The 26,843-nt window shown below is 46.3% G+C and overlaps 1 protein-coding gene across 1 annotated transcript in view; it reads left to right on the forward strand.

Annotated features, from left to right (window-relative positions):
* Nucleotides 1–3,630: 3,630 nt before the first annotated feature.
* Nucleotides 3,631–26,843, forward strand: part of spag1a (sperm associated antigen 1a) — a 37,087-nt gene continuing 13,874 nt past the window's right edge. Inside the window, exons 1-4 of the mRNA XM_064982849.1 lie at nucleotides 3,631–4,410; nucleotides 13,111–13,210; nucleotides 16,476–16,628; nucleotides 16,814–16,950. Of these exons, the coding sequence (XP_064838921.1) occupies nucleotides 3,882–4,410; nucleotides 13,111–13,210; nucleotides 16,476–16,628; nucleotides 16,814–16,950 (919 nt within the window). The 5' untranslated portion in view covers nucleotides 3,631–3,881. The remainder of the gene's footprint in view (nucleotides 4,411–13,110; nucleotides 13,211–16,475; nucleotides 16,629–16,813; nucleotides 16,951–26,843) is intronic.

A 26,843-nucleotide genomic window follows, 5' to 3' on the forward strand; every position in this document is an offset into this window, starting at 1 on the left:
GCCCCCAGCTCGCACAGAGGGTGTGTCTCCCTGCACCCCCACCAAAGCCCCAGCTGAAGCCCCAGCCCACACCAGCTCCCTCTCCAAAGCCATCTCCAAGGCTGTCTGCAATGACTCAGGATGAGCCAGCTGGGTCTGTATGCGCAGCTCCGTAGGAGAGAGCGCCCGTATGAACTGGTCCCGTGCTAGCTCGCTCTGCACGGAGGGGGCATGTGAGCATATGCCCGCCGAGAGAGGCTCTCAATGTCATTAGCTAGCACCCGTAGAGGCTCTCCAGGCTGCCTGCGTCTATTACTCAGTTCGGAGCGCAGTAGCCCGGGCTGTACACACTGTCCATAGCGCCTCCTCAGTGCTCCCACTAAAGCACCATAATCATGCCTGTCCTCGGGGCTAATCAATATCAAACAGGCCAGAGCTTCATCCGTGAGGCATAAAGCCAACTGCAGTGCCCTTTCTTCATCCGACCACCCCCTAAAATGAGCTAACAGTTCAAACTGAGCATGAAAAGCTTCCCAATCCGAATTACCGGAATACTTCGGGGTCTTAACAGATACGGACGCAGCCGGGAACTGGGCGCCGCCATGTTTGTTTACATCCTGAGCCCCAGATTCCTCGTCACGCCGCGTCGACGTCGCCACTTCGGTCCGCCCACCAGAATCCGCGCGAAATACAGTCGACGAAGCACTCATGCCTGCTTCAGCCGCCATCGCTCTAACGTCCTCCCTCAAGCGGCCTCTGCGCTCCGACGCCCTGGCGATCTCCTCAGACAGAACCCCCGACGTCCATTCACACGCACCTCCTTGGCCATAATCGTCCCCTACCTCCACCTTCGGATTCCCTCGACGCATTTTCAACCCCCGTTCTCACCTACGGTAGCTAGCCACATAAGTCAGCTAGCTAGCTGGCTAACTTGTATCAACGTTTTTACTTCTGACACCAATGTAATGACCTGACTAGATCATAAAGGAACAATTGTCCAGACAGAGGCTTGAGTTTGCGAATTGACGGTTTATTAAACCAACTTTACACAGGCTACTGTTTGGGCCGTAGCACACGCCAAAAAGATAACAGATAACCCATAAGCCAATCGTGACCTTCTCTTGGGAAGCCCAGACGTAAGAGAGAGAATAAAGGCTGAACCTGGTCTTAACTTCCAATGCTCACCCCCTGCCCAACCCCCTCCACGCCACTCCGCCAACCACCAGGATGCCCGGCATCAGAACATTCCAGGCATTCCCGTGATTGGCAGATAGCAGGTTGACTGACATGTCGGACCCCGCGAACACCGGGTACTGGTCAGTACAACACAACCACATCCTAGCCTAAGACATAACACACAGCTGTCTGTGCGGGTCGCTACACATATGATAAAAATGACAGACCTCTACATGCTTTGTTAGTAGGAAACACTGCCGATTTTGCAGGTTATCAAATACTTGTTCTCCCCACTGTATTTATATGTACATATTATTATTCATTCCTTTACACTTGTGTGTAAACGGTAGTTGTGAAATTGTTCAATCACTTGTTAGATATTACTGCATGGTCGGACCTAGAAGAACAAGCATATCGCTACGCTCGCATTAACGTCTGCTAACCATGTGTATGTGACAAATAAGATTTGATTTGTAGAACAGTGTCATGTTTCTACTGGTCAAGACATCTCCACTACAGGACCTTGATGAGTGTGGATGTAGAATTGTAGTGACTGAAGGGTTCAGTTGTCTGTTTGTCCCCAAGGAGTAGGAGTCCAAAGTAGGTTAGGAATTTCCTAGTCTTGGAGTATAACCTTACACATCTATACATATGCTAATTATAAGTTAGGAGTTACCTAGTCTAGGAGTTTCACCCATAAATATGCTAATTATTTCGACACCCTAAAGAGATACTGGAGCAATATCATTCATAGCACTCTATCATTAATATTACTACTTACTGGATATGACTTTGAACTGAATACAGAGGCCTATGGGTCCTGGTCAGAAGCAGGGTACTTCATATGAAATAGGATTCCATTTAGGATGTATAGTAGTGCACTACTTAGGGAATAGGATTCCGTTTAGGATGTATAGTAGTGCACTACTTAGGGAATAGGATTCCATTTAGGATGTATAGTAGTGCACTACTTAGGGAATAGGATTCCATTTAGGATGTATGGTAGTGCACAACTTAGGGAATAGGATTCCATTTAGGATGTATAGTAGTGCACTACTTAGGGAATAGGATTCCATTTAGGATGTATGGTAGTGCACAACTTAGGGAATAGGATTCCATTTAGGATGTATAGTAGTGCACTACTTAGGGAATAGGATTCCATTTAGGATGTATAGTAGTGCACTACTTAGGGAATAGGATTCCATTTAGGATGTATAGTAGTGCACAACTTAGGGAATAGGATTCCATTTAGGATGTATAGTAGTGCACTACTTAGGGAATAGGATTCCATTTAGGATGTATGGTAGTGCACAACTTAGGGAATAGGATTCCATTTAGGATGTATAGTAGTGCACTACTTAGGGAATAGGATTCCATTTAGGATGTATGGTAGTGCACAACTTAGGGAATAGGATTCCATTTAGGATGTATAGTAGTGCACTACTTAGGGAATAGGATTCCATTTAGGATGTATAGTAGTGCACTACTTAGGCAATAGGATTCCATTTAGGATGTATAGTAGTGCACTACTTAGGGAATAGGATTCCATTTAGGATGTATGGTAGTACACTACTTAGGGAAAAGGATTCCATTTAGGATGTATAGTAGTACACTACTTAGGGAATAGGATTCCATTTAGGATGTATAGTAGTACACTACTTAGGGAATAGGATTCCATTTAGGATGTATGGTAGTACACTACTTAGGGAATAGGATTCCATTTAGGATGTATGGTAGTACACTACTTAGGGAATAGTATTCCATTTAGGATGTATAGTAGTACACTACTTAGGGAATAGGATTCCATTTAGGATGTATGGTAGTACACTACTTAGGGAATAGTATTCCATTTAGGATGTATAGTAGTACACTACTTAGGGAATAGGATTCCATTTAGGATGTATAGTAGTGCACTACTTAGGGAATAGGATTCCATTTAGGATATATAGTAGTGCACTACTTAGGGAATAGGATTCCATTTAGGATGTATAGTAGTACACTACTTAGGGAATAGGATTCCATTTAGGATGTATAGTAGTGCACTACTTAGGGAATAGGATTCCATTTAGGATGTATGGTAGTACACTACTTAAGGAATAGGATTCCATTTAGGATGTATGGTAGTACACTACTTAGGGAATAGTATTCCATTTAGGATGTATAGTAGTGCACTACTTAGGGAATAGGATTCCATTTAGGATGTATGGTAGTACACTACTTAGGGAATAGGATTCCATTTAGGATGTATGGTAGTACACTACTTAGGGAATAGGATTCCATTTAGAATGTATAGTATTCCACTACTTAGGGAATAGGATTCCATTTAGAATGTATAGTATTCCACTACTTAGGGAATAGGATTCCATTTAGGATGTATAGTAGTGCACTACATAGGGAATAGGATTCCATTTAGGATGTATAGTATTCCACAACTTAGGGAATAGGATTCCATTTAGGATGTATAGTAGTGCACTACTTAGGGAATAGGATTCCATTTAGGATGTATGGTAGTGCACAACTTAGGGAATAGGATTCCATTTAGGATGTATAGTAGTGCACTACTTAGGGAATAGTATTCCATTTAGGATGTAGCATATTTCACTGGTTTCCCAGAGAGTTCTGTTCCTGAAGTGTCCCCAGAGGTAGATCCTCATTCTTCCCTGACATCATCTAACTGCTGGCAGCATAACTGGCTCCTCTCTCCTGCCAAGCACCAGTTCTCCCTCATGCAGTGGCCTCATGAAATATCTCTCCTCTCTTTGCACTGCAATGCAACAACACCGCCCCCTTTTGTGATGTCACTGCTGACTCCACCAGTAGGGGCGTGTCCTGACACCAGATCTTCCATCCAGCTTAGACTAGGCTGCTGCTCTTGGGGGAGGAAAGCTTTGACACTGCAGCGTACAGAGATAATAATGGGGAATGCACAGGATAAGCCCTCTGGATCCGGGGGGGCTAAAACGGACCAGGCCACCCCAGGATTCAGGAGGAGAAGCAGAGCCGGGAGTACGGAGAAGCCCAAGGCAGCGAAGTGTCCCCCAGAGAAAGGGTCGATGGCCAACGGAGCCACACAGGGGGACAGGAACCAGAGTAAGGACATCCCACCAGACACCAGCTATCTGGACGCCCCCGCTGGAGCTCTGCCGCCCCACCTGGGCCGGCTCAAGAACGAGGGTAACCACCTCTTCAAAAAAGGACAGTTTGCAGATGCTGTGGAGAAATACTCTGCAGCCATCGATGGCTGCTGTGACGCAGGTGGAGTACAATCAATAGCAGTGGCTTGTTACAGAGTTTGATGTCTCAGGATGGGGTTTAGTCTCAAGAGTTCATGACCTCATACATGTCTTTGATGTGTGTTTCATCTCAGCAGGCAGCAGCATGTTACTCAATCAGGACCGGCTCTAGCCTTTTGGGGGCCCTAAGCTAGATTTGGTTGGGGGGCCTCACACCTTATGTATGCGGGTGTTTGAAAAGCCAGAAATTTCAGCCTGTTTTGGTGGGATGGAGTTTTGGCCTTCCATGGTGACATCACCATGTGTTAAATTAGTTAATCGACCAATAAGAAAGAGAGTTCCCAACCTCTCTCTCAATAACAGCACATTCTTTGTTTCCCCCTCATCACTCCTTGACAGTTCTAGCAAAATTCTTGATTAAGAAATTGCCTTTTGCTAAGAAGCTATTTTAGTTTATTTTGAACCATTTTAATTTAAAACAATCTCAGTAAGGTACTTAAATGTTACAAGAAATGATTTATTATTGAGATAAAAACTGCTGCATTGGACCATTAAAGCATGTTTCCTGCAATTCTTATTCTACACATTTTCACATGGGGCAGAGAGGAAGTTGCAATTGTACAACACATTTTATGCAATTCTACCCATTTTGCCAAGGGGTGGAGATATTTATTTAGCAGTTTTAGAGCAAATTTCCTGCAATTCTATACATTGTACATGGCTTATGCTGTGTTAATGACTTCTGAGTGAGAATGACAAACAAAATCAATGGGGACCCCTGGAGGTCAGGGCCCCTGGACACGTGCCCTGCGTGCCCGGTCGCTATTTGGCCATGATTAATACAAGTTTAGATAGCTGGCAAAAAGAAATGTTAGCTGGCGGCTAATTGAGTGACTGTCGGTGATGGACATAACAAGACAAACTGCTGATGCACAACCACATTTCAAAATTCTACTATTTTAACTCTCAATAGTAAGTTGAGACTGAGTTCCTAATATACAACAACAACAAAAATGTCGTGACCGCTTATATTGCTTATGCCTGGAACCGGCCCTGAACTTAATATTTCAGGTTCCAGCAGTGAAGGAAAGTGGGTTAGTGCAAAATCCATTTGATATAACTGAGGAAACCGGCCTACACTAGATATTTTAACAGGAACAGGCCCAACACTAGATGTTTTAACAGGAAACAGGCCTACACTAGATGTTTTAACAGGAAACAGGCCTACACCAGATGTTTCAACAGGAAACAGGCCTACACCAGATGTTTTAACAGGACACAGGCCCAACAGTAGATGTTTTAACAGGAAACAGGCCTACACTAGATGTTTTAACAGGAACAGGCCCAACACTAGATGTTTTAACAGGAAACAGGCCTACACTAGATGTTTTAACAGGAAACAGGCCTACACTAGATGTTTTAACAGGACACAGGCCTACATTAGATGTTTTAACAGGAAACAGGCCAACACTAGATGTTTTAACAGGACACAGGCCTACACTAGATGTTTCAACAGGAAATAGGACTACACTAGATGTTTTAACAGGAAACAGGCCTACACCAGATGTTTTAACAGGAAACAGGCCTACACTAGATGTTTCAACAGGAAACAGGCCTACACCAGATGTTTTAACAGGAAACAGGCCTACACCAGATGTTTTAACAGGAAACAGGCCTACACCAGATGTTTTAACATGACACAGGCCTACACTAGATGTTTTAACATGACACAGGCCTACACTAGATGTTTTAACAGGAAACAGGCCTACACTAGATGTTTTAACAGGAAACAGGCCTACACTAGATGTTTTAACAGGAAACAGGCCCAACGCTAGATGTTTTAACATGACACAGGCCTACACTAGATGTTTTAACAGGAAACAGGCCTACACTAGATGTTTTAACAGGAAACAGGCCTACACCAGATGTTTTAACAGGACACAGGCCTACACTAGATGTTTTAACAGGAAACAGGCCTACACTAGATGTTTTAACAGGAAACAGGCCCAACAGTAGATGTTTTAACAGGAAACAGGCCTACACTAGATGTTTTAACAGGAAACAGGCCTACACTAGATGTTTGAACAGGAAACAGGCCTACACCAGATGTTTTAACAGGAAACAGGCCTACACTAGATGTTTGAACAGGAAACAGGCCTACACTAGATGTTTTAACAGGAAACAGGCCTACACTAGATGTTTTAACAGGAAACAGGCCTACACTAGATGTTTTAACAGGAAATAGGACTACACTAGATGTTTTAACAGGAAATAGGACTACACTAGATGTTTCAACAGGAAATAGGACTACACTAGATCTTTTAACATGACACAGGCCTACACTAGATGTTTTAACAGGAAACAGGCCCAACACTAGATGTTTTAACAGGAAACAGGCCTACACTAGATGTTTTAACAGGAAACAGGCCTACACTAGATGTTTTAACAGGAAACAGGCCTACACCAGATGTTTTAACAGGAAACAGGCCTACACTAGATGTTTTAACAGGAAACAGGCCTACACTAGATGTTTTAACAGGAAACAGGACCAAGAGGCCCACTGTCAGTTATGTAGGATATTGTGGGTACTTGAAGAATGACAATGAAGGTATTCATAAGGACTGCGACAGGAAGATCATGTTCCTTCCAGCTGCTGTTTGCGTGTGTCATGGAGGAAATGGGCATTAGACCCAGGTTCACGTTAAGTGTCACTCGTTCCTAGTTTCTACAGGGTCCATTTCCTGACACACAGGCCTCTTTGTTGTCATTGGGCTTTATGATAGTCATCCCAGAGCCCTCATCAGCCAATCCCTATTTCTGGTAGTGTGTCTGGAGTATGGGCTCGTGACATGCTGCTGCGTAGGCATTAACATTACACTCCTGCAAATTGGATTCAGTTGAATTTCCAAAACGTCGTGAAAGCTCGTGGGTGGCAAAACAAATAGATGCTAGTAGCAGGGAAAAACACAACAGCCAACAACATTATCTAGACTGACAGGAATCCATCACTACTATGTAATGACTGATGATGGTCAACAATGGCTGATGCTGCAGATTGAGCTCCTTGGAGAAAAGGCAGTGGAAAGCCTTTTCCTTGTAAATGGATTGACCATGTAAACTGTACGGTGTGCACACACACACACTCAACACCATAGTCTGTCCTATTAACAAGTTTAACTGAGATCTGAGCAGAGTATGTACAAAATGCTCTCTGTTATTTTCGTTGCTCGCTTTGTTATTTTTTAAATTATATTTTTATTTAAATTACTTTGAAATACAAGTTGTCTTTGTTGTTAAAGGTATAGAGAGTGGAGAGGATCTGTGTATTCTCTACTCTAACAGAGCTGTTTGTTGTTATAGGTATAGAGAGGACCTGTTATGAACTTGAGTGAAGACCCAAAAGCGGTTTTAACAGAAAACAGAGTTCTTTAATGAAAAAACAGGAATGGCATAAATCCTCTTCCAACGTTGTCAGCGGAACAAAAGAACGTTAGTATAGTGCAGGTGGCACCTGCCAGGCAGACTCCGACAGGACAGGACAAGGTGGAAGCAAACGAGACGACAGCTTGCTTCTGGCATCAAAAAACACAAACAAGAATCAGACACTGAAAGTAGCAGGAACAGAGAAAGAAATAGAGACCTAATCAGAGGGGAAGAGAGAACAGGTGTGAAAGAGTGAATGAGCTAGTTAGAGGAGATGTAGAACAGCTGAAGAATGAGAGACAGAGAAGGTAACCTAAAAAGACCAGCAGAGAGAGAGAGTGAAGAGAAAGGACAGGAACAGACATAACAAGACATGACAGTACCCCCCCACTCACCGAGCGCCTCCTGGCGCACTCGAGGAGGAAACCTGGCGGCAACGGAGGAAATCATCGATCAGCGAACGGTCCAGCACGTCCCGAGAGGGAACCCAACTCCTCTCCTCAGGACCGTACCCCTCCCAATCCACTAGGTACTGATGACCACGGCCCCGAGGGCGCATGTCCAAAATCTTACGAACCCTGTAGATGGGTGCGCCCTCGACAAGGATGGGGGGGGAGGGACGAGCGGGGGCGCGAAGAACGGGCTTAACACAGGAGACATGGAAGACCGGGTGAACGCGACGAAGATAGCGGGAGAAGAAGTCGCACTGCGACAGGATTAATGACCTGGGAAATACGGAACGGACCAATGAACCGCGGGGCCAACTTGCGAGAAGCTGTCTTAAGGGGAAGGTTCTGAGTGGAGAGCCATACTCTCTGACCGCAACAATATCTAGGACTCTTGGTCCTACGCTTATTAGCGGCCCTCACAGTCTGCGCCCTATTACGGCAAAGTGCCGACCTGACCCCCTTCCAGGTGCGCTCGCAACGCTGGACAAAAGCCTGAGCGGAGGGAACGCAGGACTCGGCGAGCTGAGATGAGAACAGCGGAGGCTGGTACCCGAGGCAACACTGAAAAGGGGATAGACCAGTAGCAGACGAGGGAAGCGAGTTGTGGGCGTACTCTGCCCAGGGGAGCTGTTCTGACCAAGACGCAGGGTTACGAAAAGAAAGACTGCGTAAATGCGACCAACAGTCTGATTGGCCCGTTCGGCTTGACCGTTAGACTGGGGATGAAAGCCGGACGAGAGACTGACGGAAGCCCCAATCAAACGGCAAAACTCCCTCCAAAATTGAGACGTGAACTGCGGGCCTCTGTCGGAAACGACGTCAGACGGAAGGCCATGAATTCGGAAAACATTCTCGATAATGATCTGAGCCGTCTCCTTAGCAGAAGGGAGCTTATCGAGAGGAATGAAATGAGCCGCCTTAGAGAATCTATCGACAACCGTAAGAATAACTGTCTTCCCCGCTGATGAAGGCAGTCCGGTGATAAAATCTAAAGCGATGTGAGACCACGGTCGAGAGGGAATGGGAAGCGGTCTGAGACGGCCGGCAGGAGGAGAGTTCCCAGATTTAGTCTGCGCGCAGACCGAACAAGCGGCGACAAATCGACGCGCGTCACGTTCCCGAGTGGGCCACCAGAAACGCTGGCGAATGGAAGCGAGCGTACCCCGAACGCCGGGGTGGCCGGCTAACTTGGCAGAGTGGGCCCACTGAAGAACGGCCGGACGAGTAGGAACGGGAACGAACAGAAGGTTCTTAGGACAAGCTCGCGGCGACGGAGTGTGAGCGAGTGCTTGCTTTACCTGCCTCTCAATTCCCCAGACAGTCAACCCGACAACACGCCCGTCAGGGAGAATCCCCTCGGGGTCGGTGGAGACCTCAGAAGAACTGAAGAGACGAGATAAAGCATCAGGCTTGGTGTTTTTTTGAGCCCGGACGATAAGAAATAACAAACTCGAAACGAGCGAAAAACAGAGCCCAACGAGCCTGACGCGCATTAAGTCGTTTGGCTGAACGGATGTACTCAAGGTTCCTATGGTCAGTCCAAACGACAAAAGGAACGGTCGCCCCTCCAACCACTGTCGCCATTCGCCTAGGGCTAAGCGGATGGCGAGCAGTTCGCGATTACCAACATCATAGTTACGTTCTGACGGCGATAAGCGATGAGAGAAAAACGCGCAAGGATGGACCTTGCCGTCAGAGAGAGAGCGCTGAGAAAGAATGGCTCCCACGCCCACCTCTGACGCGTCAACCTCAACAACAAACTGGCTAGAGATGTCAGGTGTAACAAGAATAGGAGCGGATGTAAAACGATTCTTAAGAAGATCAAAAGCTCCCTGGGCGGAAACGGACCACTTAAAGCACGTCTTAACAGAAGTAAGGGCTGTGAGGGGAGCTGCCACCTGACCGAAATTACGGATGAAACGACGATAGAAATTAGCGAAGCCCAGAAAGCGCTGCAGCTCGACGCGTGACTTAGGAACGGGCCAATCAATGACAGCCTGAACCTTAGCGGGATCCATCTTAATGCCCTCAGCGGAAATAACGGAACCGAGAAAAGGGACAGAGGCGGCATGAAAAATGCACTTCTCAGCCTTCACATAAAGACAGTTCTCCAAAAGGCGCTGGAGGACGCGTCGCACGTGCTGAACATGAATCGAGAGAGACGGAGAAAAAATCAGGATATCGTCCATGTAAACGAAAACAAAAATGTTCAGCATGTCTCTCAGGACGTCGTTAACTAGTGCCTGAAAGACAGCTGGAGCGTTAACGAGGCCGAAAGGAAGAACCCGGTATTCAAAGTGCCCTAACGGAGTGTTAAACGCCGTCTTCCACTCGTCCCCTCCCTGATGCGCACGAGATGGTAGGCGTTACGAAGGTCCAATTTGGTGAAAAACCTGGCTCCCTGCAGGATCTCGAAGGCTGAAGACATAAGAGGAAGCGGATAACGATTCTTAACTGTTATGTCATTCAGCCCTCGATAATCCACGCATGGGCGCAGGGACCCGTCCTTCTTCTGAACAAAAAAAAACCCCGCTCCGGCGGGAGAGGAGGAGGAGACAATGGTTCCGGCGTTGAGCGAAACCGACAAATAATCCTCGAGAGCCTTACGTTCGGGAGCCGACAGAGAGTATAATCTACCCCGGGGGAGTAGTTCCCGGAAGGAGATCAATACTACAGTCATACGACCGGTGTGGAGGGAGAGAAGTGGCCTTGGAACGACTGAACACCGTGCGCAGATCGTGATACTCCTCCGGCACCCCTGTCAAATCGCCAGGCTCCTCCTGTGAAGTAGAGACAGAGGAAACAGGAGGGATAGCAGACATTAAACAGGTTACATGACAAGAAACATTCCAGGATAGGATAGTATTACTAGACCAATTAATAGAAGGGTTATGGCGCACTAGCCAGGGATGACCCAAAACAACAGGTGTAAAAGGTGAACGAAAAATTAAAAAAGAAATGGTTTCGCTATGATTACCAGAGACAGTGAGGGTTAAAGGCAGCGTCTCACGCTGAATCTTGGGGAGAGAACTACCATCTAAAGCGAACAAGGCCGTGGGCTCCCCTAACTGTCTGAGAGGAATGTCATGTTCCCGAGCCCAGGTCTCGTCCATAAAACAGCCCTCCGCCCCAGAGTCTATCAAGGCACTGCAGGAAGCAGATGAACCGGGCCAGCGGAGATGGACCGGAAAAGTAGTGCGTGATCCAGAAGGAGAGGCCTGAGTAGTTGCGCTCACCAGAAGCCCTCCTCTTACTGATGAGCTCTGGCTTTTACTGGACATGAGGTGACAAAATGACCAGCGGAGCCGCAGTAGAGACAGAGGCGATTGGTGATTCTCCGTTCCTTCTCCTTGGCCGAGATGCGGATACCCCCCAGCTGCATAGGCTCAGCATCCGAGCCGGCGGAGGAGGGTGGCAGTGATGCGGCAGGTGGCAGTGATGTGGAGAGGGGAGCAGCGGAGAACGCGAGCTCCTTTCCTCGAGCTCGGCGACGAAGATCAAACCGTCGCTCTATGCGAATGGCGAGAGCTATTAAGGAGTCCAGACTGGAAGGAACCTCCCGGGAGAGGATCTCGTCCTTAACCTCGACGAGGAGACCCTCCAGAAAACGAGCGAGCAAAGCCGGCTCGTTCCAGTCACTTGAGGCAGCGAGAGTGCGAAACTCAATAGAATAATCCGTTATGGATCGATTCCCCTGACATAGGGAAGACAGGGCCCTGGAAGCCTCCTCCCCAAAAACAGAACGGTCAAAAACCCGTATCATCTCCTCCTTAAAGTCTTGATACTGGTTAATACACTCAGCCCTCGCCTCCCAGACTGCCGTGCCCCACTCACGCGCCCCGTCCGGTAAGGAGAGAAATGACGTAGGCGATGCGGGCTGCGCTCCTGGAGTAAGTGTTGGGCTGGAGAGAGAACACCACATCACACTGAGTGAGGAATGAGCGGCACTCAGTGGGCTCCCCAGAGTAACACGGCGGGTTGTTGATCCTGGGCTCCGGAGACTCGGAAACCCTGGAAGTGGGCGGTGGATCGAGGTGGAGTTGGTGAACCTGTCTTGTGAGGTCGGAGACTTGGACGGCCAGGGTCTCAACGGCATGTCGAGCAGCAGACAATTCCTCCTCGTGTCTGCCTAGCATCGCTCCCTGGATCTCGACGGCGGAGTGAAAAGGGTCCGGAGCCGCTGGGTCCATTCTTGGTCTGATTCTTCTGTTATGAACTTGAGTGAAGACCCAAAAGCGGTTTTAACAGAAAACAGAGTTCTTTAATGAAAAAACAGGAATGGCATAAATCCTCTTCCAACGTTGTCAGCGGAACAAAAGAACGTTAGTATAGTGCAGGTGGCACCTGCCAGGCAGACTCCGACAGGACAGGACAAGGTGGAAGCAAACGAGACGACAGCTTGCTTCTGGCATCAAAAAACACAAACAAGAATCAGACACTGAAAGTAGCAGGAACAGAGAAAGAAATAGAGACCTAATCAGAGGGGGAAGAGAGAACAGGTGTGAAAGAGTGAATGAGCTAGTTAGAGGAGATGTAGAACAGCTGAAGAATGAGAGACAGAGAAGGTAACCTAAAAAGACCAGCAGAGAGAGAGAGTGAAGAGAAAGGACAGGAACAGACATAACAAGACATGACAGGACCTGTGTATTCTCTACCCTAACAGAGCTGTTTGTTGTTATAGGTATAGAGAGTGGAGAGGATCTGTGTATTCTCTACTCTAACAGAGCTGTTTGTTGTTATAGGTATAGAGAGGACCTGTGTATTCTCTACTCTAACAGAGCTGTTTGTTGTTATAGGTATAGAGAGGACCTGTGTATTCTCTACTCTAACAGAGCTGTTTGTTGTTATAGGTATAGAGAGTGGAGAGGACCTGTGTATTCTCTACTCTAACAGAGCTGCTTGCTACCTGAAGGATGGGAGCAACACAGAGTGTATCCAGGACTGCACCAGGTGAGGAGGCCTTGCTATCGCCCCTTTCTACAGGCCAATACTCTTCTACATCTGTGTCCCAAATGGAACCCTATTCCAGATATAATGCATTACTGTTGACCAGGGCCCTGGTTATAGTACACTATATAGGGCATATGGTGCCATTTGAAACACATCCCACCTCGCCCTGGGCTCAGTAAACATGTTAATAGTGGCAGGAGTATTAGGCTCTCAGAGAGACAGAGTATTAGGCTGTCAGAGAGAGACAGAGTATTAGACTGTCAGAGAGACATAGTATTAGACTGTCAGAGAGACAGAGTATTAGACTGTCTGAGAGAGACAGAGTATTAGACTGTCAGAGAGAGACAGAGTATTAGACTGTCAGAGAGACAGAGTATTAGACTGTCAGAGAGAGACAGAGTATTAGACTGTCAGAGAGACAGAGTATTAGACTGTCAGAGAGACAGAGTATTAGACTGTCTGAGAGAGACAGAGTATTAGACTGTCAGAGAGACAGAGTATTAGGCTGTCAGAGAGACAGAGTATTAGACTGTCAGAGAGACAGAGTATTAGACTGTCTGAGAGAGTCCGAGTAGTAGACTGTCTGAGAGAGACAGAGTATTAGGCTGACAGAGAGACAGAGTATTAGACTGACAGAGAGAGACAGAGAGAGACAGAGTATTAGGCTGTCAGAGAGACAGAGTATTAGGCTGTCAGAGAGACAGAGTATTAGGCTGTCAGAGAGACAGATTATTAGACTGTCAGAGAGAGACAGAGTATTAGACTGTCTGAGAGAGACAGAGAGAGACAGAGTATTAGGCTGTCAGAGAGACAGAGTATTAGGCTGTCAGAGAGACAGATTATTAGACTGTCAGAGAGAGACAGAGTATTAGACTGTCTGAGAGAGACAGAGAGAGACAGAGTATTAGGCTGTCAGAGAGACAGAGTATTAGGCTGTCAGAGAGACAGATTATTAGACTGTCAGAGAGAGACAGAGTATTAGGCTGTCAGAGAGAGACAGAGTATTAGGCTGACAGAGAGACAGAGTATTAGACTGACAGAGAGAGACAGAGTATTAGACTGTCAGAGAGAGACAGAGTATTAGACTGTCAGAGAGAGACAGAGTATTAGACTGTCTGAGAGAGACAGAGTATTAGGCTGACAGAGAGAGACAGAGTATTAGACTGTCAGAGAGAGACAGAGTATTAGACTGTCAGAGAGAGACAGAGTATTAGACTGTCAGAGAGACAGATTATTAGACTGTCAGAGAGAGACAGAGTATTAGACTGACAGAGAGAGACAGAGTATTAGACTGTCAGAGAGAGACAGAGTATTAGACTGTCTGAGAGAGACAGAGTATTAGACTGACAGAGAGAGACAGAGTATTAGACTGTCTGAGAGAGACAGAGTATTAGACTGTCTGAGAGAGACAGAGTATTAGACTGACAGAGAGAGACAGAGTATTAGACTGTCAGAGAGAGACAGAGTATTAGACTGTCAGAGAGAGACAGAGTATTAGACTGTCAGAGAGACAGATTATTAGACTGTCAGAGAGAGACAGAGTATTAGACTGTCTGAGAGAGACAGAGTATTAGGCTGTCAGAGAGACAGATTATTAGACTGTCTGAGAGAGACAGAGAGAGACAGAGTATTAGGCTGTCAGAGAGACAGATTATTAGACTGTCTGAGAGAGACAGAGAGAGACAGAGTATTAGGCTGACAGAGAGAGACAGAGTATTAGACTGTCAGAGAGAGACAGAGTATTAGGCTGACAGAGAGAGACAGAGTATTAGACTGTCAGAGAGACAGATTATTAGACTGTCAGAGAGAGACAGAGTATTAGACTGTCTGAGAGAGACAGAGTATTAGGCTGTCAGAGAGACAGATTATTAGACTGTCAGAGAGAGACAGAGTATTAGACTGTCTGAGAGAGACAGAGTATTAGGCTGACAGAGAGACAGAGTATTAGACTGACAGAGAGAGACAGAGAGAGACAGAGTATTAGGCTGTCAGAGAGACAGAGTATTAGGCTGTCAGAGAGACAGAGAGGGACAGAGTATTAGGCTGTCAGAGAGACAGAGTATTAGGCTGTCAGAGAGAGACAGAGTATTAGACTGTCTGAGAGAGACAGAGTATTAGACTGTCAGAGAGAGACAGAGTATTAGACTGTCAGAGAGAGACAGAGTATTAGACTGTCAGAGAGAGACAGAGTATTAGACTGTCAGAGAGAGACATAGTATTAAGTTGTCTGAGAGAGAGACAGAGTATTAGGTTGTCTGAGAGACAGAATATTAGACTGAGAGAGACAGAGTATTAAGTTGTCTGAGAGAGAGACAGAGTATTAGGCTGACAGAGAGAGACAGAGTATTAGGCTGACAGAGAGAGACAGAGTATCAGGCTGACAGAGAGACAGATTATTAGACTGTCAGAGAGACAGAGTATTAGGCTGTTAGAGAGAGAGACAGAGTATTAAGTTGTCAGAGAGAGAGACAGAGTTTTAGGCTGTTAGAGAGAGAGACAGAGCATTAGGCTGTTAGAGAGAGAGACAGAGTATTAAGTTGTCTGAGAGAGACAGAGTATTAGGCTGTTAGAGAGAGAGAGAGAGACAGAGTATTAAGTTGTCTGAGAGAGACAGAGTATTAGGCTGTTAGAGAGAGAGAGAGAGACAGAGTATTAGACTGTCAGAGATGGACAGAGTATTAGACTGTCAGAGAGACAGAGAGAGACAGAGTATTAGGCTGTCTGAGAGAGACAGAGTATTAAGTTGTCTGAGAGAGACAGAGTATTAGGCTGTTAGAGAGAGACAGATTTCCAGTCTGTATTAAACTCATTCATGCTCATCATGTGGTTGTTGTTGTAGTGTTTAACACATGTTCGTGGCACTACAAACACATTATTCACAGACTGTCTGCCTCTGTTCACAGACTGTCTGCCTCTGTTTACAGACTGTCTGCCTCTGTTCACAGACTATCTGCCTCTGTTTACAGACTGTCTGCCTCTGTTTACATACTTTCTGCCTCTGTTCACAGACTGTCTGCCTCTGTTCTGCATCTGTTTATAGGTTAGACAAATGGCATGTGTTTTAGGTTTCCATCCACACACACCATCTCTCTATCACATGTTTCTAAATGGCAGACATTATCTGCTGCAGCCTAGAGTGTCAGGACTGAGGTGAAGTCTTGTCCCACCACCTGGAACACAACGTGACCAAACGCAAAGTGGGGGTTGTGATCCTCTCTCACTCTCTCTCTCTTTCTCTCCCTCCCTCTGATCCTATTAACCCCAGGGCATTGGATCTTCAGCCCTTCTCCCTGAAGCCCCTCCTCCGCAGGGCCACGGCCTATGAGTCAATGGAACGTTACCGACAGGCCTACGTGGATTTTAAGACTGTTCTGCAGATAGACATCGGGGTGCAGGCGGCACATGACAGTGTCCACAGGTAAACCAAGGATTTAAAGCAGCCCCCCTCAGAGGACATTGTGTATGGCCATACAACCATGACAGTGGAGGTTCCCCTGCAGTGAAATTCTGATGTGAAAATGAACTTGCAGTTGTCTCTGTCAATATGGTGTCAGGGTTTATTTTAGGATGTGAACTGTGTGACCGGAGTGTGTTTTCCTCCAGGATCACCAAGCAGCTTATTGAGCAGGACGGCCCTGACTGGAGACAGAAGCTTCCGGAGATCCCTCTAGTCCCACTGTCAGCTCAGCAGCACCACAAGCAGAAAGACCCCAGCGCTGAGCTGGTCCAGGCTAGAGAAGGTCAGAGGTCACTTCCTGTTTAGCCACATCACTTCCTGTTTACTGGCTAGCCACATCTCATCCTGGTTACTGGCTAGCCGTACCGTGAAATGACCAGATATTTTTTTTACCTTTATTTAACTAGGCAAGTCAGTTAAGAACAAAGCCTTATTTTCAATGACAGCCTAGGAGCAGTGGGTTAACTGCCTGTTCAGGGGCAGAACGACAGATTTGTACCTCAGGGACATGAACTTGCAACCTTTCGGTTACTAGTCCAACACTCTAACCACTAGGCTACCCACTAGTTCAGACCTAGCAGATATCAAACAGTTTGAACATGTTTCATCGTGATCTAATTTAAAAAAAAGTTTTATTTATTTTATTTAACCAGGTATGCTAGTTGAGAACAAGTTGTCATTTGCAACTGCGACCTGGCCAAGATAAAGCATAGCAATTCGACACATACAACAACAGAGTTGAACATGGAATAAAACAGTCAATAATACAACAGAACAAAAGAAAACAAAAAGTCTATATACAGTGAGTGCAAATGTGGTAAGATAAGGGAGTTAAGGCAATAAATAGGTCATGGTGGAGAAGTAATTACAATATAGCAATTCAATACTGGAATGGTAGATGTGCAGAAGATGAATGTGCAAGTAGAGATACTGGGGTGCAAAGGAGCAAAATAAATAAATACAGTATGGGGATGAGGTAGATTGGATGTGTTATTTACAGATGAGCTATGTACAGGTGCAGTGATCTGTGAGATGCTCTGACAGCTGGTGCTTAAAGCTAGTGAGGGAGATATGAGTCTCCAGCTTCAGAGATTTGTCAGTTCGTTCCTGTCATTGGCAGCAGAGAACTGGAATGAAAGACCAGGTATTGAACCTGGGTTGTCCATGCAATTCAAGACAGATTTAGTCCACTAGAGCTGTCGTTCTAATGCCTAGGCAATACGCAAGTCTTCAGGTCTGAGGAAAGGATTACTCATCACAAATGAAACATGCAAAGTTGACCAAATCCATCCAAGTGCTGAAGTTGTGTTCTTGATCTAATAGCTGCAACATATAACATATACAGTAAGTGTGTCACAGGGACTCTGAGTGAATGGTAGAAGTATTCCTGATGAGGTGTCTCAAGGGAATCAATGAATTATGTAGAGTGTAACCTAATACCCACGGGTCTGCCAGTCACAGTGACAATGGCACCGGGGGGACGGCTGCCGTTTTACAGGCTCCTAACCAATTGTGCTACTTTGTGTTTTTTTGGTTGTTGTTTTGAACTTATTTTGTACATAATGTTTCTGACCGAAAAGAGCTTCTGGATATCAGAACATTAATTACTGACCTCAAACTGGACAAAGATTTTTCTTTAATGAGTCTGACGCGAAGGATATACTGTTGCTCCCGGACCAGGCCCAAATCCCCGTCATTCACATGAAGAGGAGACGGAGATCCAATTCCCTGACTTTCCATAACAGAGCCATCACCTACAAAGAGATGAACCTGGAGAAGAGTCCCCTAATCAAGCTGGTCCTGGGGCTCTGATCACAAACACACCCCACAGAGCCCCAGGACAGCAACATAACAAGACCCAACCAAATCATGAGGACACGAAAAGATAATTACTTGGAAATAATTTACAAAACAACTGAGCAAACTAGAATGCTATTTGGCCCTAAACAGAGAGTACACAGTGGCAGAATACCTGAGCACAGTGACTGACCCAAAATTAAGGAAAGCTTTGACTATGTACAGACTCAGTGACCATCGCCTTGCTATTGAGAAAGGCCACCATAGGCAGACCTGGTTCTGAAGAGAAGACAGGCTATGTCACGTAGAGTAGGCCAGAAGGCTAAACTGGATAACCTAACCTCTATCAAAATAAAAAGATGGCGGAACCGCAAAAGTTCTTCTGTGCAAAGGTGTTTATTTACAAGTGATTCCGGAAGAAAAAACAACAGTACTGCCATCAACGTCTTAGCCATGCGCTCAAACCTCAGCAGATAGTTTTCAATGTCCTCCCCCTGCTGGTATGAGGGCATCTTTGGCTCCTTCCTCAGGAATGCTGGAAGATGGACGTTAACACTGCTGGACTGGTCTCCTGGTACTGGCCTCATTACTGCTTGGGGTGCCTGGTGTGGAGTTGAAGTCCCTGCTGCATCGAGCCTTTGTCGTCCTGGTGTTGGAAGACCCAATCTTGGGCTCTCACTGACGAGTTCCGCCTGGTGGGGAGCTGTGAGGATAGATTGGCGTAGGCCACGTAACTCCTGCTTGAAGTCTTCGTCCCTCCTCTCAAGGCAGGTGAAAAGTTGCTGAAAAAGGGTTACCATGGTTGGGTGTGGTTCTGGTCCCCCAACTGCTCCTTCAGTCAGCAGCTCACCCAGTTCTGGTTGCCTTTGGCCCCGCGGTCGGGCTCCTAGTTTCTCATACTTGACCTCTTCTTCACCAGACGATTCCATGGTATTCCACCCCGGTTCAACTTCAGGTACCTTTTCTGACAGTTGATGCTGTTGCTGAGAACGCAATCCTGTACGCATTCCTTTACATCTCTTGTTGGAATTCACTGATTTGCGGTACGCCATCCCACCACTGCCACCATATGTCACGTAGAGTAGGCCAGAAGGCTAAACTGGATAACCTAACCTCTATCAAAATAAAAAGATGGCGGAACCGCAAAAGTTCTTCTGCGCAAAGGTGTTTATTTACAAGTGATTCCAGAACAAAAAAACAACAGTACTGCCATCAACGTCTCCCTTATGGGACAGCTTAAAAACAATGCTGCCCCATCCACAGCTCAATCCAAACTGCCTCTCCATGACTGAAAGAGAGGCTCCTTTTGTAGGGCTAGCCCCTCCCCTCAGAACAATTAACCCTAATTAATTAATCAATTAACAATACAAACCTACATTTTCCATGAACTAAACATACTAAAGGATATACATTGCAACACGGTTTTAAACAATATCACAACATAACATTTACAACATTACATCACTACTGACAATATCTTTCAATATGCCCATATGCATTTATGAGCCATTTGGGACAGGCACTATAAAGCCAACCCAATTCCCTTAGCTCGGGTCCTTTTCCAGCATACCCGGAAGCTACAGAGATGGAGAGAGAGGAACAGAACAAACAAACAATGCGCTCATCCACAACATTGATAAGTATAATAATTATTGTATCTCTCAAATATGAACATTGACAAGTGTAAAATGCATGCACCAAGACAGAAGTTAATTTGTGTGTCGACCCACATTGTTAACTTATCTTATAATGGCGCAGGGAGGAGTGATGAATATGTGTGTGCGTTAAAGAACCAAATGCTGCCCGCGGCCAGTGACTGACTTCTACGTCACAGGCTATGATGTGCAACACTGCCCACAAAATTAGGTGGAAACTGAGCTGCAATTCGGAACCTTCTGCCAAATGGAAAGACACATATTTCAGATTACACAGACCCACAAATATTTTAATTTTTTTGATAAACTCACATATCTATTGGGTGAAATCCCACAGTGTGCCATCACAGCAGCAAGATTTGTAACCTGCTGCCACAAGAAAAGGGCAACCAGTGAAGAACAAACACCATTGTAAATTCAACCCATATTTATGTTTATTTATTTTCCCTTTTGTACTTTAACTATTTGTACAATTTGTGCAACACTGTATTTAGACATAATATGACATTTGAAATGTCTTTATTCTTTTGGGAACTTTTGTAAATGTTATACTTACTGTTCACCTTTATTGTTTATTTCACTTTTGTTTATTATCCATTTCACTTGCTTTTGCAATGTAAACATGTGTTTCCCGAGCCAAGGCCCCTTGAATTGAATTGATAAAGGGGGCACAGATCTGGGTGCCTTGTGAGAATTTGTCGGCGAGTGGGTAACCCGCCTCTACCATCCGTTCTACTGGCCAACGTGCAATCACTGGAGAATAAACTGGATGAGCTCCATTCGAGACTATCCTACCAACAGAGACATTAAAAACTGTAATATCTTATGTTTCACGACGACACAGATAATATACAGTTGGCTGGGTTTCCCGTGCATTGGCAAGACAGAACAGCAACCTCTGGTAAGACGAGGGGTGGTGCTTGCCTGAGGTAAAGTACCTCATGATAAGCTGTAGACCACATTTTTCATTGCTGCCTATTTACCACCACAAACCGATGCTGGCACTAAGACTGCACTCAACCAACTGTATGAAGTCATACATAATTATTTGTTATTTTATTTTATTTAACCTTTATATAACTAGGCAAGTCAGTAAAGAACAAATTCTTATTTACAATGTTGGCCTATCCCGGCCAAACCCAGACGACTCTGGGCCAATTGTGCGCCACCCTTCGGGACTCCCAATTGCGGCCGGATGTAAAATAGCCTGGATTCGAACCAGGAACTGTAGTGACACCTCTTACATTGAGATGCATTGCCACCCGGGAGCAAACAAGGAAATGTTCATCCAGAAGCGGTGCTCCTAGTGGCCGGGGACTTAAATGCAGGCAAACTTAAATCAGCTTTACCTCCTTTCTACCAGCATGTTAAATGTACAACCAGAGGAAAAGAAACTCTAGACCACCTTTACTCCACACAGAGACGTGTACAAAGCTCTCCCTCGCCCTCCATTTGGCAAATCTGACCATAATTCTATCCTCCTGATTACAGCTTACAAGCCAAAACTAAAGCAGGAAGTACCAGTGACTCGCTCAATACGGAAGTGGTCAGATGAAGCGAATGCTACGCAACCGGACTGTTTTGCTTGCACAAACTGGAAAATGTTCCGGGATTCATCCAATGAAATTGAAGAGTATACCACAGCCAACGGCTTCATCAATAAGTGCATTGAGGACGTCATCCCCACAGTGACTGTACGTATATATCCCAACCAGAAGCCATGGATCACAGGATCACAGGAAACATCCTCACTGAGATAAAGGCTAGAGCTTCCGCTTTCAAGGAGCAAGCCGCTTATAAGAAATCCCGCTATTCCCTCAGACAAACCATCAAACAGGCAAAAGCGTCAATACAGTACTAAGATTGAATCCCACAACACCGGCTCTGACACTCGTCGGGTGTGGCAGGGCTTGCAAACTATTACGGACTACAAAGAGAAACCCAGCCCTGAGCTTCACAGTGACTTGAGCCTACCAGATGGGCTACATTTCTTTTTATGCTCGCTTTGAGGCAGCACCAGCTGTTCCAGACGCTTTCCATAGCTGATGTGAGCAAGACCTTTAAACATGTCAACATTCAGAAGGCCGTGGGGCAATTACCAGGACGTGTACTCGGAACATGTGTGGACCGACTGGCAAATGTCCTCACTGACAATTTCAACCTTTCCCTGATTGAGTCTGTAATACCAACATGTTTCAAGCAGACCACCACAGTCCCTGTGCCCAAGAATGCAAAGGTAACCTGTCTAAATGACCACCGCCACATAGCACTCAGGTCGGTAGCCATGAAATGCTTTGAAAGGCTGGTCATGGCTCACATCATCACCATCATGCCTGAAACTCTAGACCCACTCCAATTCGCATACCGCCCAAACAGATCCACAGATGGCGCAAACTCAATTACACTCCACACTGCCCTTTCCCACTTGGACAAAAGGTACATTACTGTATTACTGTTCATTGATTACAGCTCAGTGTTCAACACCATAGAGCCCCCAATGCTCATCACTAAACTAAGGACACTGGGACTAAACACCTCCCTCTGCAATTGGATCCTGGACTTCCTGACGGGCCGCCCCCAGGCGGTAAGGGTAGGCAACAACACATCTGCCACGCTGATCCACAACACGGGGGCCCCTCAGGGGTGCATGCTTAGTCCCCTCCTGTACTCCCTGTTCACTCATGACTGCATGGCCAAGCATGACTCCAACAGCATTATTACATTTGCTTATGACATAATGGTGGTAGGCCTGATCACTGACAACGATGAGACAGCCTATAGGGAGAGAACTGGCAGTGTGGTGCTAGGACAACAACTTCTCCCTCAACCCGAGCAAGACAAAGGAGCTGATTGTGGACTATAGGAAAAGGAGGGCTGGACACGCCCCCATTCTCAGCGACAGGGCTGTAGTGGAGCGGGTTGAGATCTTCAAGTTCCCTGGTGTCCACGTCACCAACAAACTATCATGGTCCAAACACACCAAGACAGTTGTAAACACACAAAGACAATGTCTATACCCCCTCAGTAGACTGAAAATATTTGTCATGGGTCCCCAGATCCTCAGAAAATTATACAGCTGCACCATCAACAGCATGCTGTCTGGTTGCATCACCGCTACAGAGGGTAGTGAGTATGGCCCAGTACATCACTGGGGCCAATCTTCCTCCCAACCAGGAGCTCTATACTAGGTGTCAGAGGAAGGCCCCAAAAATGGTCAAAGATTCCAGCCACCCTTGTCATAGACTGTTCTCTCCACTACCGTATGACAAGCGGTACCGGAGCACCAAGTCGAGGTCCAAGAGACTTCTAAACAGCACCGTTTTGTTTTTACACTTTCTAGAGTGTAACCTGATACCCACGGATCAGCCAGTCACAGTGTGGTAGTTATGTAGAGTGTAACCTGATGCCCACGGGTCAGCCAGTCACAGTGTGGTAGTTATGTAGAGTGTAACCTGATACCCACGGGTCAGCCAGTCACAGTGTGGTAGTTATGTAGAGTGTAACCTGATACCCACGGGTCATTCAGTCACAGTGTGGTAGTTATGTAGAGTGTAACCTGATACCCTCGGGTCAGCCAGTCAGAGTGTGGTAGTTATGTAGAGTGTAACCTGATACCCACGGGTCATTCAGTCACAGTGTGGTAATTATGTAGAGTGTAACCTGATACCCACGGGTCAGCCAGTCACAGTGTGGTAGTTATGTAGAGTGTAACCTGATACCCACGGGTCATTCAGTCACAGTGTGGTAGTTATGTAGAGTGTAACCTGATACCCACGGGTCAGCCAGTGAGAGTGTGGTAGTTATGTAGAGTGTAACCTGATACCCACGGGTCAGCCAGTCACAGTGTGGTAGTTATGCAGTGTAACCTGATACCCACGGGTTAGCCAGTCACAGTGTGGTAGTTATGCAGTGTAACCTGATACCCACGGGTTAGCCAGTCACAGTGTGGTAGTTATGTAGAGTGTAACCTGATACCCACGGGTCAGCCAGTCACAGTGTTGTAGTTATGTAGAGTGTAACCTGATACCCACGGGTCAGCCAGTCAGAGTGTGGTAATTATGTAGAGTGTAACCTGATACCCACGGGTCAGCCAGTCACAGTGTTGTAGTTATGTAGAGTGTAACCTGATACCCACGGGTCAGCCAGTCACAGTGTTGTAGTTATGTAGAGTGTAACCTGATACCCACGGGTCAGCCAGTCACAGTGTGGTAATTATGTAGAGTGTAACCTGATACCCACGGGTCAGCCAGTCACAGTGTTGTAGTTATGTAGAGTGTAACCTGATACCCACGGGTCAGCCAGTCACAGTGTTGTAGTTATGTAGAGTGTAACCTGATACCCACGGGTCAGCCAGTCACAGTGTTGTAGTTATGTAGAGTGTAACCTGATACCCACGGGTCAGCCAGTCACAGTGTTGTAGTTATGTAGAGTGTAACCTGATACCCACGGGTCAGCCAGTCACAGTGTTGTAGTTATGTAGAGTGTAACCTGATACCCACGGGTCAGCCAGTCAGAGTGTGGTAATTATGTAGAGTGTAACCTGATACCCACGGGTCAGCCAGTCACAGTGTTGTAGTTATGTAGAGTGTAACCTGATACCCACGGGTCAGCCAGTCACAGTGTGGTAATTATGTAGAGTGTAACCTGATGCCCACGGGTCAGCCAGTCACAGTGTTGTAGTTATGTAGAGTGTAACCTGATGCCCACGGGTCAGCCAGTCACAGTGTGGTAGTTATGTAGAGTGTAACCTGATACCCACGGGTCATTCAGTCACAGTGTGGTAGTTATGTAGAGTGTAACCTGATACCCTCGGGTCAGCCAGTCAGAGTGTGGTAGTTATGTAGAGTGTAACCTGATACCCACGGGTCATTCAGTCACAGTGTGGTAATTATGTAGAGTGTAACCTGATACCCACGGGTCAGCCAGTCACAGTGTGGTAGTTATGTAGAGTGTAACCTGATACCCACGGGTCAGCCAGTCAGTGTGGTAGTTATGTAGAGTGTAACCTGATACCCACGGGTCAGCCAGTCACAGTGTGGTAGTTATGCAGTGTAACCTGATACCCACGGGTTAGCCAGTCACAGTGTGGTAGTTATGCAGTGTAACCTGATACCCACGGGTTAGCCAGTCACAGTGTGGTAGTTATGTAGAGTGTAACCTGATACCCACGGGTCAGCCAGTCACAGTGTTGTAGTTATGTAGAGTGTAACCTGATACCCACGGGTCAGCCAGTCAGAGTGTGGTAATTATGTAGAGTGTAACCTGATACCCACGGGTCAGCCAGTCACAGTGTTGTAGTTATGTAGAGTGTAACCTGATACCCACGGGTCAGCCAGTCAGAGTGTGGTAATTATGTAGAGTGTAACCTGATACCCACGGGTTAGCCAGTCACAGTGTTGTAGTTATGTAGAGTGTAACCTGATACCCACGGGTCAGCCAGTCACAGTGTGGTAATTATGTAGAGTGTAACCTGATACCCACGGGTCAGCCAGTCACAGTGTTGTAGTTATGTAGAGTGTAACCTGATACCCACGGGTCAGCCAGTCACAGTGTTGTAGTTATGTAGAGTGTAACCTGATACCCACGGGTCAGCCAGTCAGAGTGTGGTAATTATGTAGAGTGTAACCTGATACCCACGGGTCAGCCAGTCACAGTGTTGTAGTTATGTAGAGTGTAACCTGATACCCACGGGTCAGCCAGTCACAGTGTGGTAATTATGTAGAGTGTAACCTGATACCCACGGGTCATTCAGTCACAGTGTTGTAGTTATGTAGAGTGTAACCTGATACCCACGGGTCATTCAGTCACAGTGTGGTAGTTATGTAGAGTGTAACCTGATACCCACGGGTCAGCCAGTGAGAGTGTGGTAGTTATGTAGAGTGTAACCTGATACCCACGGGTCAGCCAGTCACAGTGTGGTAGTTATGCAGTGTAACCTGATACCCACGGGTTAGCCAGTCACAGTGTGGTAGTTATGCAGTGTAACCTGATACCCACGGGTTAGCCAGTCACAGTGTGGTAGTTATGTAGAGTGTAACCTGATACCCACGGGTCAGCCAGTCACAGTGTTGTAGTTATGTAGAGTGTAACCTGATACCCACGGGTCAGCCAGTCAGAGTGTGGTAATTATGTAGAGTGTAACCTGATACCCACGGGTCAGCCAGTCACAGTGTTGTAGTTATGTAGAGTGTAACCTGATACCCACGGGTCAGCCAGTCACAGTGTTGTAGTTATGTAGAGTGTAACCTGATACCCACGGGTCAGCCAGTCACAGTGTGGTAATTATGTAGAGTGTAACCTGATACCCACGGGTCAGCCAGTCACAGTGTTGTAGTTATGTAGAGTGTAACCTGATACCCACGGGTCAGCCAGTCACAGTGTTGTAGTTATGTAGAGTGTAACCTGATACCCACGGGTCAGCCAGTCACAGTGTTGTAGTTATGTAGAGTGTAACCTGATACCCACGGGTCAGCCAGTCACAGTGTTGTAGTTATGTAGAGTGTAACCTGATACCCACGGGTCAGCCAGTCACAGTGTTGTAGTTATGTAGAGTGTAACCTGATACCCACGGGTCAGCCAGTCAGAGTGTGGTAATTATGTAGAGTGTAACCTGATACCCACGGGTCAGCCAGTCACAGTGTTGTAGTTATGTAGAGTGTAACCTGATACCCACGGGTCAGCCAGTCACAGTGTGGTAATTATGTAGAGTGTAACCTGATGCCCA

The sequence above is a fragment of the Oncorhynchus masou genome, chromosome 13 (genome assembly GCF_036934945.1).
Source record: "Oncorhynchus masou masou isolate Uvic2021 chromosome 13, UVic_Omas_1.1, whole genome shotgun sequence".
NCBI classification, from domain to species: Eukaryota; Metazoa; Chordata; class Actinopteri; order Salmoniformes; family Salmonidae; genus Oncorhynchus; species Oncorhynchus masou.